Below are 14,245 nucleotides of genomic sequence, written 5' to 3'. Positions count from 1 at the left end.
GCTGTGTACAAGAGACTTCCTTTAGATAAAAGGACGCTAAGAGATTGTAAGTAAAAACAATGAACAATATATTCCATGCAAATAATAGCCAAAAGGGAGCTGAGGCAGTTATATTATTGTCAGACAAAATAGACCTTAAATCAAAAGAGGTTACAAGAAACAAAGAAGGACAAAATATATTGATAAAAAGTTTGATACAGCAAGAAGGTAATAACATTTATAAACATACACGCATCTAACAAAAGAGCCCCAAAATATATGAAACAAAAATTGACAGAATCGAAGGGAGAAATAGATAGTTCTACAATAATATTTGCATATGTCAATACCCTGCTTTTCGTAATGGATAGAAGAACCAAGCAAAAGATCAATAAGGAAATAGAGAACTTGAACAACACTATGAATCAATGATATATAATAGACATATACAAATACTACACTCAGCAACAGCAGTATACACATTCTTCTCAGGTGTACATGGAACATTCTCTACGGTGGACCATATATTGGATCACAAACCAAACGTTAACAGGTTTTAAAAAATTGAAATCATTCAAAGTATCTTTTCTGATCAAAATGGAATGAAACTAAAAATCAATGACGGAAGGAAAACTGGAAGATTCACAGACATGTGGAAATTCAACAACATATTCTTGAACAACTGATGTCTCAAAGTGGAAATCACAAGGAAAATTACAAAATATCTTGAGATAAGTGAAAATGAAAACACAAGTTACCAAAAGTTACAGGATACAGAAAAGGTAACGCTAAGAGGGAAATTTATAACTGTAAATGCATATGCACTAAAAAAGAAGAAATTCTCAAATCATAACTTAACTGTACACTATGAGGAACTAGAAAATGAAGCGTGAATTAAACCAAAAGATGGCAGAGGTAAGGAAATAATAAAGATTAGAGTGGAGATAAATAAAATAGAGAACAAAGAAACTGTACTAGAGAAAATCAACAAAACCAAAAGTCGGTTCTTGGAATAGGTTAACAAAATTGACAAATCTTTAGCTAGATTGACTAAGAAAAACAGAAGAGATTCGAATTACTAAAGTCAGAAATGAAAGTGGGACATGAAAAGATGCTCAGCATCACTCACAATCAGGAAAATGCAAATCAAAACCACAGTGAGATATCACCTCACACCTGTCAGAGTGACTAAAATCAACAACACAAGGAACAGTAAATGTTGGTGAGGATGTGGAGAAAAAGGAACCCTCTTGCTCTGCTGGTGGGAATGCAAACTGGTGCAGCCACTCTGGAAAACAGTATGGAGGTTCCTCAAAAAATTAAAAATAGAACTACCTTGTAATCCAGGAATTGCACTACCAAGGTATTTACCAAAAAAATACAAAAAAAACTAATCAAAGGGATACATGTACCCCTATGTTTCTTTCTTTCTTTTTTTTTTTTTTCATTTAAATTCAAGTTAGTTTACATATGTGTAGTCTTGGTTTCAGGAGTAGAACCTAGTGATTCATCTCTTACATATGACGCCAGCACTCATCCCAACCAGTGTCTTCCTTAATGCCCATCACCCATTTCATCTATCCCCCCACCCACCTTCCCTCTAGCAGTCCTCAGTTTGTTCTCTGTATTTAAGTGTCTTTCATGGTTTGCCTCCCTCTCTCTTTTTATCTTATTTTTCCTTCCCTTCTCCTATGTTCATCTGTTGAGTTTCTCAAATTTCACATAAGAGTGAAATCATGTATCTTTCTCTGATTGACTTATTTCACTTAGCATAATACCCTCTAGTTCCATCCATGTTGTTGCAAATGGCAAGATTTTATTCTTTTTCATCACCGAGTAGTATTACATTGTATATATGAACCACATCTTCTTTATCCATTCATCAGTCGATGGACATTCGGGTTCTTTCCATACTTTGGCTATTGTCGATAGTGTTGCTATGAAAGGGGGTACATGTGCCCCTTTGAAACAACACACCTATATCCCTTCGATAAATACCTAGTAGTGCAATTTCTGGGTCGTAGGGTAGTTCTATTTTTAATTATTTGAGGAACCTCCATACTGTTTTCCAGAGTGGCTGCACCAGTTTGCATTCCCACCAACAGCATGCACCCCTATATTAACTGCAGCATTGTTTGTAATAGCCAAACTGTAGAAACAGCCAAAATGTCCATCAACTGATGAATGGATAAAGAAGAGGTGATATAGATCTACAATGGAATATTGTTCAGCCATAAAAAAGAATGAACTCTTGCCGTTTCCAACAACATGGATAGAGCTAGAGAGTATAATTCTAAGCGAAATAAGTCTGTCAGAGAAAGACAAACACCATACAATTTCATTCGTATGTGGAATTTAAGAAACAAAACAAACAAAGTGGGGGGGAGAAAGAGAAGGGCAAACCAAGAAACAAACTCTTGGGGCACCTGGGTGGCTCAGTCAGTTGGACGTCCAACTTTGACTCAGGTTGTAATGTCACAGTTCATGAGTTCGAGACCCACATTAGACTCACATGGAGCCCGCTTTGGATCCTCTTTCTCCCTGTCTTTACTCCTCCCCTGCTCACACTCTCTGTCCTTCTCAAAAGTAAACAAACAAACAAACAAAAAAAGAAACCAACTCTTAACTGTAGAGAACAAACTGATGGTTCCCAGAGAAGAAAAGGGTGGGGGGAGGGGGAAAATAGAGGCTGAGGATTAAAGAGTACACCTATCATGATGAAACTAAAATAAAATGGAAAAAAAGAGAAAGATTAAAAAAAAAGAAGTGAAAGTGGGGATATTACTACAGATTTTATAGATTATGAGAATACTATGAACAATTATACATCCAACAAATTGGGTAACCTAGATAGACAAACTCCTAGAAACATACAATCTATAAGAACTGACACACGAAGAAGGACTATCTGAACAGACCTATATATAACAAGTAAGGAGACTGATGGTAATCAGAAACCTCTCAATGAAAAGCCCATGATGAAAAGCCCAGATGGTGTCACCGGTGAATTTTACCAAACATTTAAGGAAGAATTAACATTAGTATTTCTCAGGCCCTTCTAAAAAATTGACGAGGAGGGAATACTTCCTAACTCATTCTATGAGGTCAACATTACACTGATACCAAAGCCTAATAAAGACAACATAAGAAAAGAAAATTATAGACCAATATGCCTTATGAATATGGATGTAAAAATTCTCAGCAAAATATTAGCAAATAAATTCCAACAGCATATTAAAAGCATTCTACACCACAGCCAAGTGGGATTTATTCCTGGAATGCAATAATGGATCAATACATGAAAATCAATCAATGCAACACACCACAGTAAAAGAATGGAAAGAAAACTGTATGTTCATCTCAATGGATGCAGACAAAGCATTTGTCAAAATTCAACATCTTTCCATGATTTAAAAAAAAACACCCAGTAAAGTAGAAATAGAGGAGAATTTCCTCAATATGATAAAAACCATATATGAAAAAACTCACAGTTGACATCCTACCCAATGATGAAAGACTAAGAGCTTCTCTCCTAAGATCAGCAACAAGTCAAGAAAGCCTACTTTTCCTGCATCAATTGAACATAGTACTGAAAGTTCTAGCCAGAGAAATTAGGCAAGAAAAAGAAATAAGGTATCCAAATTGGAAAGGAGAAAATAAAATTATCTCTGTTCACAGATGACATGATCTTACATGTCAAGTCCCTAAAAGTTACACACACACACACACACACACACACACACACCTGTTAGAACTAATATTAAGTTGTAGGATACAAAACCAATGCACACACACACACACGCAAATATATATATATATACATACACACACACAAATATATATATACACGAATATATCTATATGCAAGTATAGATATACATACACAAATACACACACACACACACACACACACACACATATTTGCAACAAACAATCCTGAAAGGAAATTAAGAAAACAATTCCATTTACAAATGCGTAAAAAAAGAATACAATATTTAGGAATAAATTTAACCACGGTGACAAAAAAAAAGTATATCCTGAAAAACTACAAAACACTGCTGAAATTAAAGAAGCCTAAATAAAAGACATCCTATGTTCATGGACTGGAAGACTTAATGTTGTTCAAATGGCAATACTCCCCAAAGTGATCTACAGATTCATTACAGTCCTTAACAAAATCCCGGTGACTTTTTTACACAGATACAAGAATTCATCCTAAAACTTCATATGGAATTGCAAGGGGCCCTGAATAGGCCAAAGTAATTTTGAAGAATAAGAAGAGTTGGAGGATTACCTTCAAATGTATCAAAGACCTAAACTTCAGACTAAAACTATAAAACTTTTAGAGGAAAACCGGGTAACACCTTCATGCATTCCATCTGGCAATTCCACTTTTGATACAACACTTAGATATGTTGGGTTTCATCAAAATTAAAAACTTCTGTCCATCAAGACAGTAAAAACAAAAAGCTCACAGAATGGGAGCAAATATTTGCAAATAACATCTCTGATAAGGGATTAATAGGCAGAAGAGATAAAAAACTCCTGAGACTCAACAGCCAAAACAGAAACAACTCAAGTCAAAACTGGGCGAAAGACTTGAGTTGACGTTTCCCCAAAGATGGCATCCAAATGGCGCATAAGCATATAAAAATACTCAACATCGCCAGTCATTGGAGAAATTTGAATCGAAACTACAGTGAGACACCACTTCATGCTCATTAGAATGGCTATTATCCAAAAAGTGAAAAATAATGAGTCTTGACAAGAATGTGGAGAAATTGGGACTCTCATGCATTGATTGCGGGAATGAAAAATGCTGCAACTATTATAGAAAACACTTTGATGTTTCCTCACAAAGTTACATATAGAGCTACCATATGACCCAGCAATTCCACTCCTAGATATACATCCAAAGGACCTGAAAGCAGCGATTCACATAGATACTTGTACACCAATGTTCACAGCAGCATTATGCACAATAGACTGAAAGTGGAAAGCCCGTGTTCATCGATAAATGAAGGGATAAATAAAAAGTGCTATATATATATTGGAATATTACTCAGTTATTAAAATGAGTAAAGTACGGACACATGCAGCAACATGGATGAACCTTGAAGACCTTATGGTAAGTGAAATAAACCAGCCACGAAAAGACAGCTACTGTCTGATTCTGCTTACACGAGGCACCTAGAATAGGCGAATTCATGGCGGCGGAAAGTAGACCAGGGGTTACCAGGGGCTGAGGGGAGGGGAAAGCTGGGATGATGAGAGATTTTGGATCTAGATAGTGGTGACTTGGTAAGCTGCTGGGGGATACACTCCATCCAGTGTAGGGAGTAAGCCAAATGGTGACAAGTCGGGGAGAAACACAGGATCCATCTCAGCAAAGAGGTGCAGGTAGAAATTCTCAGAATGATGCCGAAGGAAATCCCGGGGGACAGTTGCCTGCAGGCCTGGAGGGAACACTGTCCCAGCTAAAATAAGAGAGGGAAGGAATGTCTCTGATGAACACTGAAATAATAGACAAGTGAGTATGTTTGACCAACTGACAGGCTGGGTTTGTCACAGAGTTGAGGATAAATCGCTGACACGTGCAGAGAGAACTCAGGAGCTGTCAACGCCAGGGAAATCATAGCACACGGATAGTTCAGCTGGGAACAAAATTCACAGCATCATAAACGTGTGAGCAACTGTCAGTGAATAACTCAAGGACTCTGACTTATGCTTCCCATACAAGAGTTTCCTCATCTGCGTGAGCGGGGACCGTCATTGGACCACTGTCAAGGAACAAAGGCAATACCAGGACTTAGGAGAGAGAGGAAGAAGAAAAGGGAGAACGATACTGTGGAGGGTTTTACATTTGGGGGCAAGCTGATTAGCTGGCAGTCTACCCTTGAGCACTGGGGTTGACCGGGGGGATCCAAAAGAATTTCCATTGTTGATGGACTCTGGAAATCCTGAGGGCGTCAGAGTGGACAGACGCGCAGGCTGTCGGGAGTATGGTCGGCTGGTCCTGCCACATCTGCCACGGGGTCAGCCCCATTGCTGGCGCCAGAACTGCTCTCCGTCCCCATGGATCTAACTAAACACCGTGCTCTGGGAGACTGGGTGAAGGGGAGGTGGTGGGTACACAGAGGGTGATGTAAGAGTTGAGTTCTCGTCTTAGAAAGCAGGAAATTAATGCACAATGTCTAAAATCGAAAAGTCAATAACTAGCAGTGTGTGCATATCATATTCTGGACATTCAGGTAGCAATGGCTGGAAACCACTGGACTATATATCCCGGGTCCAGCACTTCCTAGCTGTGTGATCTTGGGCAGAACTTTGCCTCCTTGAAACGCAGTGTCCTCATCTGTAAAATGAGGATGTTATTGCTGACTTCATAAGGCCATTGTGGTTATTACATGCATGGCAGGTGCTTTGCCTGGTATGGTACTGTGCAATTAGTAAAAGGTTAACCCCCTGAGCTATTGCCCTTATTAACATTGCCACTCCTTGCACTATGGAGTATTGTAGTGGCCAAGGCCTGGACCTGGGTCAAGGGAAAATTAAAAGGGCCAGTTCCTGCCACAAGGACCCAAGACAACCCTGTGCCTTTTTCCATGGTGGGGAGAGGGTCCTGTCCCCATGAGAAAGAAGCAAGATGGATAAAAGCCTCAGCAACTCCTTCTCGTTCTTTGGAATTTTGCCAAGAAAATCTGTCAATGTGACTTGAAAAGAAGGGACCAAAAAAAGCTTCAAGACAGGAGGAATTTCTCACCAATCTTTGAGTAAACACATGAGCTGGGGGCTTTGAACTAGGCTGTCAGTGGGGCGGGGGGGGGGGGGAGGGGTCAGAAGGAGATTCCAACATGAAGAGATGGGGTGTGTGCCCCGGAGGAGGTCACAGCCTGACACCTGGGGCACATGTGGGAGAACTGGCAATGACCACTTAGAAGTCTGCTTTTATTCCCGTGAAGAAGGGAGAGGAGGGAGAGAGGAGGGGGAGGGGAGGAGGCAAAGAAGGAAATGAGAAGGTGGCTTTTCATTTCGGTTTGTTGTACGTGATTTCTTACCAGGCTCTTCTGAGGTATTGAAAATAGCTCTGAGACTAACCCCTGGGAGCTCCCACCTGCACCCAAAACTACCTTTCAGAGATTGTCAGGGTGGTGAGCCCACCATCCCCACGCTGGATCTAAGTCAGAACTAAACTGAGTCCCGGGAGTACTAGTCAAGTCACTTTCTCAGTTTTGTGCTTATAGGGAATTTTTTTTTTTAAAGTAGGTTTCGCGCCCAGCACAAGGTCCAACATGGAGCCTGAACTCATGACCCTGAGATCAAGATCAAGACCTGAGGTGAGAGCAAGAGTCGGACGCCTAACCGACTGAGCCACCCAGGGGCCCCTCTCGTGTTTGTAGAAAGGGGGCGACCATTTCTACCCATTGTAGTTTTTGCCTCCTGTTAGCTCATTTTGAAAATCGATTTGCCACAGTTCAGTGGCAGAACATGCGTGAGAGAGCAAAGGGGTCTGTGGTGGGGAAAGCACAGTTATGCCTCGTGTCATTACCGATCACCTTGGCAAAGGGCACAAAACCTCGGTTTTCGTTATCTGCAAAATGGACGTTCCAGGCTTCCCTCTGCAGAGAAGTTTCCCTCAAGGACGTGTACGTGACATGCGTATAACTGGCCAGAGACGAAGCTGCCAAGTGGCAGTTATTAGTCTGATATAAGTGGCAAAAAATATAATGGATTAATTGTAGTCACAATTAAAATCATCTTACGGTAATATAAAACCATATAATCATAATGATAGAGAATTATTATGACATTATTATTATTAATAATAATAGTATCATCAAATTAGCACTCCAGGCCTGGGAACTGCTCCCACAACCTCAGCCTGTGGCTTAAGCACCATAATTTTCTAAAAACACTTGCCCCCATAGCTGCCTCGCCCCCTTGCCTCTCCTCTGAGCCCTTACATGTGCCTCCCTGGATGACCGTGTGGCCTGAGCATGTCTTCCTGGTGATGGTTCTTGTTTTGTAATTTGACCTTTGGGAGTCACCATTCTGTCTCCTGACACTCTCATTCATCTCTGTATCCGGTGCCTTCCATAATAGCAGGACACAGTAGGTCCTTGATAAATGACCTCATAAATGACCTTGTCCATCATTGTCCCCAGTCAAGACTTGTGGAATGAAAAGCAGTCTCCATTTTTGCACTGTGTTATAGACAGCTGGATTGGGACAATATTTAAGTTTTATTCTGCCCCCTCCCCCGCCTGCATTTCTGTCATTCAAGTAGGACTCAGGGTAAAGGTGTCTTGGAGAGGGAGAGGAGAAAAAAATGCTGGCTTTTGCTTTCAAAACTTAGGGGAGGATATTCATGACAGAAACAAAGTAACTGAGCCAGAGGGGCACCTGGGTGGCTCAGTCGGTTAAGCGTCCGACTTCAGCTCAGGTCATGATCCCACGGTTGGTGGGTTCGAGCCCTGTGTCAGGCTCTGTGCTGGCAGCTCAGAGCCTGGAACCTGGTTCGGATTCTGTGTCTGCCCCTCCCTCTCTCTCTGTCCCTCCCCCGCTAGCACTCTGTCTCTCTCTCTGTCAAAAAATAAGTAAACATTATGGGGCGCCTGGGTGGCCCAGTCAGTTAAGTGCCTAACTTTGGCTCAGGTCATGATCTCACTGTTTGAGTTCAAGCCCCATGTCCAGCTCTGTTCTGACAGCTCAGAGCCTGTAGCCTGCTTTGGATTCTGTGTCTCCCTCTCTCTCTCTGCCCCTCCCCTGCTCACACTCTGTCTCTCTCTCTCAAAAATGAATCAACCTAAATAAATAAATAAATAAATAAACAGACATCAAAACAATTTTTTTTTTTAAATAACTGGGCCAGAAACTAGCACAGGAAATAATTTCCCCTCTATTAAAAAAATAGCCCAAAGATTTAAATGTGGAAAACAATAAGATTATTAAAATTCTAAAGAAAAAAATGATGTGATATTTCTTTATAACCTTAGAATATGAAAGACTTTTTTAACTATGACACCATATCCAAAATCTGTAAAAGGACTGATAAAATAGACTACACAGAACAAGCAAACAAAAAATCACCAAACATGGCCAAAAACACCTCAAGGAAAGTCCAAAGGCAAATGAAAAATGGAAACAAAACATTTGCATCTCTTATCTATAAACAGAAAGGAAAAGGCCAGCTACCCAATAGAAAATTGGGCAAACACAATGAACAGGCAATTCAGAGACAGGGGAAAACATCATAAAGATGTTTGGTCTCATTCCTAATAGACAGATAAATTCAAACTATGCTGATTCTATCTTTCCTTAATAGACTTAAAAATCCAGAAGCTTAATTGCACCTTCTATTGGCAGGGCCATAAGGAAACTGGCACTCTCATTCACCAAGGAAAGAGAGGAAACAGGGATAACCCTCGTGGAGGGCAATTTGACAACATTTGTCAAAATTACTGATGTAGTTACCACTGATATAGTGATCAAACTCTGATTTATCTCAAAGTGTGAGATAATAAATCCATTGCAGCAATGTTCATAATAGCAGAATATTGGGGAAAAACCAACTGCCCATCAATAAGGGAGTGAATGAGTAAATTATAATATTCTTATATACTGGACTATGCACCTATAAAAAAGAATGAGGAAGCTCTTTATATATTACTATGAAAGAACTCCAAGATATATTATGTGGAAAAACAAAAATAAAAATAAACAGGGTTTCTTTCTTCCTTTCTTTCTTTCTTTCTTTCTTTCTTCTTTCCTTCCTTCCTTCCCTCCTTCCTTCCTTCCTTCTTTCTTTATTTTTGCAAGAAGGGGGGAAGTTCAAATCTATAAGAGTTGGTATATATGTAACGAAACACCACAAAGAAACGTAAGAAACAAAAAATGATGTTTTAAATACAATTTTTAGAAATAAATTTAACAAAAAAGTGTAAAACTTGTACACTGAAAACTACAAAACATTGTTGAAAGAAGAATTTCAAGACCTAAATAAATGGAGAGAAAGCCTATGTTCATGGATTGAAAGATTTGATATTGTTAAGGTGGCAATATTCCCCAAATTATTCTACAGATTCAATGAAATCCTAATAAAAATACCAACTGGCTTTTCCGCAGAATTTGACAGCTGATCCTAAAATCTTATGGAAATGCAAAGGACCCAGAAGAGCCAAAACAATCCTGAAAAAGAAAAACATAGCTGGGAGACTCACACTTTTCAATTTCAAAAACTTACTACAAAGCAATAGTAAATAAGACAGCCTGATACTGGCCTAAAGATAAGCATAGACCAATGGAATAGAATTGAGAGTCCACAAATAAAGCTTAGCATTTATGTTCAGTTGATAAGGGTACCAAGGCAATTCAATGGGAGAAAGGATAATCTTCTCAACAAATAGTGCTGAGACAACAGGATAGCCATGTGTAAGAGAACAAATTTCGACGCCTACCTCACACCACACACAAGAATTAACTCACAGTGGATCATAGATCTAAATGTAAGAGCTAAAACGACAAGCTTAGAAGAAGACAGGAGTGAATCTTCATTATTTGGGGTTAGGCAATGACACAAAATGCATAAATGACTATAGAGAAGATGAAGAGATTAAACTTCATGAAAATCAAACACATTTGTGTTTCACAAAATACCATCAAGAAAATAAAAGGGGGGTGGTGCTTGGGTGGCTCAGTTGGTTACGTGTCTGATTCTTGATTTGGGCTCAGGTAGTGATCTCACAGTTTGTGAAATCGAGCCTCACTTGGGATTCTCTCTCTCCCTCTCTCTCTGCCTCTCTCTCTCTCTCTCTCTCTCAAAATAAATGAAATAATTAAAAAGAAAAGAAAAGAAAAGGACAGTCCACAGACGTGGAGGAAACATTTGCAAATCATATATTTGTTAAGGGATCCAGAATATATAAAGAATGCTTACAACTGAACAATGAAGAAACATCTCAATTTAAAAATGGGTTAAGGAGTTAGACATTTTTCCAAAAATACATCTGAATCAGCACAGGAAAGGGCGCCCAACATCATTTGTCAATTAGGGAAATGCAAATCAACGCGACACTGAGATACCTACTAAGATAGTTATAATGAAAAGATGGAAAATGACAAGTGTTGGTGAGGATGTGGAGAATTTGAAGCAAGATGATCAGATGGTCATCTACTGTGGGAAACAATCTGGTAGTTTCTCAAAATGTTCAACACAGAATTGCCACAAGATGCTGCGATCGCACTTCCAAGAAAAATGAAAATATATGTCACCCCAAATACTTGAACACGAAAGTTCACGGCAGCATTATTCATAATAGCCAAACAGCAGAAACGGCCCAAATGTCCACCACATGACGAATGGATAAACAAAACGTGGCATATCCGTTAAACGGAATATAATTTGGCCATAAAGAGGAACAAAGTGCTGACATGTGCCACAACATGAATGAACCTTAAAAACATCATGCTAAGAAGAAGCAGCCAGTTGCAAAGCACCACATTCAATTTTTATAAAATGGCCCACGGTAGGCAAATTGGTAGAGACAGAAAGTTGCAAAACCACGTTCAATTTTTATAAAATGGTCCAAATTAGGCAAATGGATAGAGACAGAAAGTAAATCAGTGGTAAGCCTAAGGCTGGGGGCGTGGAGGGACTGAGGGGTGGGGAGTGGTGAAAATGTTCTAAAATTAGATTATAGTGATGATTGCACAAGTCTGTAACTATAATAAATAACATTGACTTGTACACTTTAAATGGGTAAACTTTCAGGCATGTAAATTATATGTCGGTAAGGCTGTTTATTCCAGGGGAGGCAGGAACTGGGCAGATGGGGGACAGGGAGGGAAGAAGACTTCATATTATATACCTTTTTATACTGTCTGGGCTTGCAAAGCGTGACCACTACCTACTCAAAAAGCCAATTTTTAAAAAAAGTTTACTTATTTATTTTGAGAGAGAGAGAGAGAGAGAGAGAGAGAGAGGAGGGGGGAAAGGCAGAGAGAGAGAATCCCAAGCAGGCTCTGTGCAGAGCTGAGAGCACAGAGCCCCACGCACGGCTTGAACTCACAAACCGTGAGATCATGACCTGAGCCGAAATCAAGAGTCGGCTGCTTAACCAACTGAGCCACCCAGGCGCCCCTCAACAAGCAAATTTAAAACGCCAAAGAATCACACAAAATTAAAAAGAGACCTCTGACCCTTCCCTCATTTGGGGACAGGAGAGGGAGGGTGCTAACCCACTGTGAAGGGATGGCTGGGTGGGCGGTGGGTTAGATTGGACAGGGCAGCCCTAGAGAGCTTCTAAGACTCATTCATGGTCTGGAAGCCAGCAAGCTGTGGAGACTGATGGGAACATAGTTGGCAGATGGTCGACAACCAGCAGACCAGAGGGTGCCGTAGCTGCTCCCCACTCCCCAACCTCCACCTGGACCTACATAAAATCCCAGAACCATCATCCAGCCCCAAAGGAGGGCAGGAAAACCCCAGGACCGACACAGGCTGGGCAGAATAGAAGCCTGCGAAAGAAGTTGCACAGCCCTTCTCGGAACCTTTGCTTGTGACTCCTCAAGAGGGCTTCTGGAGGGTTCGAAGCCCTTGTGAGGTTTTGAGGGACATCTGGCGGGGCAGAGACTCTTCTTCATTGTGCAGCTGGGGAAACAGAGTCTGGAGAGGTGAAGGGCCCGGCCAAGATCACACGGTGAGTCCGTGAACATGGGGAGCCAGAACCCCTGACTGCAGGCCGGTACCGATTCTGCTGTGCCAGGCAGCCTCGCTCAGCACTGGGTCACGGTTCTGACCGATTCTCAGCCCGTGGTCCTGGAGGCCCCGGCACTCTCACCCTGTGTCAAGGTGGGCGTCCTCACCTGTTCCGGCTGTCTCAGAAATTTTATACATTTGAGCCCTTCGCTGGGGACCTGTCTGGGGACATGGTCACTGGATGCAAAAAGGAATCAGAGAAAAGATAGACTCCTTGCCTGACGTGTGGGGGACAGAGCAGCAGCGTGGGTCCCATCGGCTCCAGCAACCTATGCTTCCTGCTCTGTCACTTTGAACGAACCTTTAAAACCCTGATAAAAATTCTACAGGGCATACGATCCAGGTTCTTCAATAAATAAACAGCAGGGGGAATAAATGAGACCAGATGGGAATTGCTCTAGATTAACACATACAATCAAAGGTAGAATGTGGTCTGGGCTCAGATCCTGATTTGAACAAACCGACTGGAAAAGACATTGATCAGACAATTGGGAAACCTCAACCCTGATCGGCTATTTGGTCCTAGTACTAGGGGGTCATTCTTTTCAGAATCGGTCAGGCCATGGTGGTTAGTTTTCTGGGTGTTGTTTCCTGAAAAGGTTTTTAAGAGATGGCTGCTGAGGCATCCACACATCAAAGAATACAATGTTTGTTATTAGCTTTAAGATGATCCAGTGGGGCTGGAGGGGGAAAATGGCGGGCATAAACGATCTAAGGCTGGCCATACGTTGATAATTGTTAAAGTCAGGGGATGGATGCAGAAGGTGCATACCTACCCCCCAGCCTCCCAGCTCCTCTCCTGGCGTGCAAGCTGCAAACCCCCAGAGCCCCCAGACTTGGGGTGGCCCCCAGACAAGCCCGAGCTTGTCCATCTGCTGTGGGTGCTACTCGCGCCGAACCCCACCGAACCCATGCGGGGCGCCCCTGGCCAAGCCCTCCTTGCCCCCACTGCCCCCCACACCCGGCCACCTCCCCGGCTACTCACACCACTCCGGGCCCACCCGGGTCCGGCCACCTCGCCTGCTCCGGCCCAAGCCACTCATTACTCAGGACGTTTATTATTAGCCTTAGATTTGATTAGTGCCTGAGCTGCACTTCCTGGGTTTTCCCCCCCAACCTGTAGGATGTAAATCAGCGGCACCCCCTCCCGCCCCTGCACCTGCGTGGTAGGAGCCGAAGCCCGTGGCCTGGGCGTGCTTCAGGAGTCCCCAACGGTGCTGTCTGCGGAGCCTCCTCTGCATGCTGCCCGGCAGGGCCCACAGAGCAGGGGGGGGCTGGTCTGGCCTTGAGATGAGGTATAGACTCTGGTATGACCCCCATCTGGCTCTGACCCCGCACTTGGACCTGGTTTCCTGCCCCCTGGCACACACCCCAGGCTGCACCCAGGACGAACCAGCTCTCCAGCCTCAGGCCCTTCCCCCTTCCTTGACGACCATTTCCTATTTCATTGCGGGGTCATCTCTTGTTTGGTCCTCAGGCTCCACTGAGGGGCCAACTCCTCCGGGAAGC

General features: G+C 42.2%; 1 protein-coding gene across 2 annotated transcripts in view; it reads right to left on the bottom strand.

Annotated features, from left to right (window-relative positions):
• Window positions 1-14,016, bottom strand: part of TNFRSF13B (TNF receptor superfamily member 13B) — a 35,974-nt gene extending 21,958 nt beyond the window's left edge. Inside the window, exon 1 of one of the 2 annotated variants that reach the window (XM_058703145.1) lies at window positions 13,896-14,016. In XM_058703145.1, coding sequence (XP_058559128.1) covers window positions 13,896-13,977 — 82 coding nt within the window. In that variant the 5' untranslated portion in view covers window positions 13,978-14,016. Of the gene's footprint in view, window positions 1-13,721; window positions 13,838-13,895 lie in introns of those variants that run through there. The other variant, XM_058703146.1, reaches the window with a different exon arrangement.
• Between the last annotated feature and the right edge of the window lie 229 nt (window positions 14,017-14,245).

Source organism: Neofelis nebulosa, chromosome 16 (genome assembly GCF_028018385.1).
Source record: "Neofelis nebulosa isolate mNeoNeb1 chromosome 16, mNeoNeb1.pri, whole genome shotgun sequence".
NCBI lineage: Eukaryota > Metazoa > Chordata > Mammalia > Carnivora > Felidae > Neofelis > Neofelis nebulosa.
Note: the sequence above shows the minus strand (reverse complement) of the source record. Positions and strands in the feature narration are given on the sequence as shown.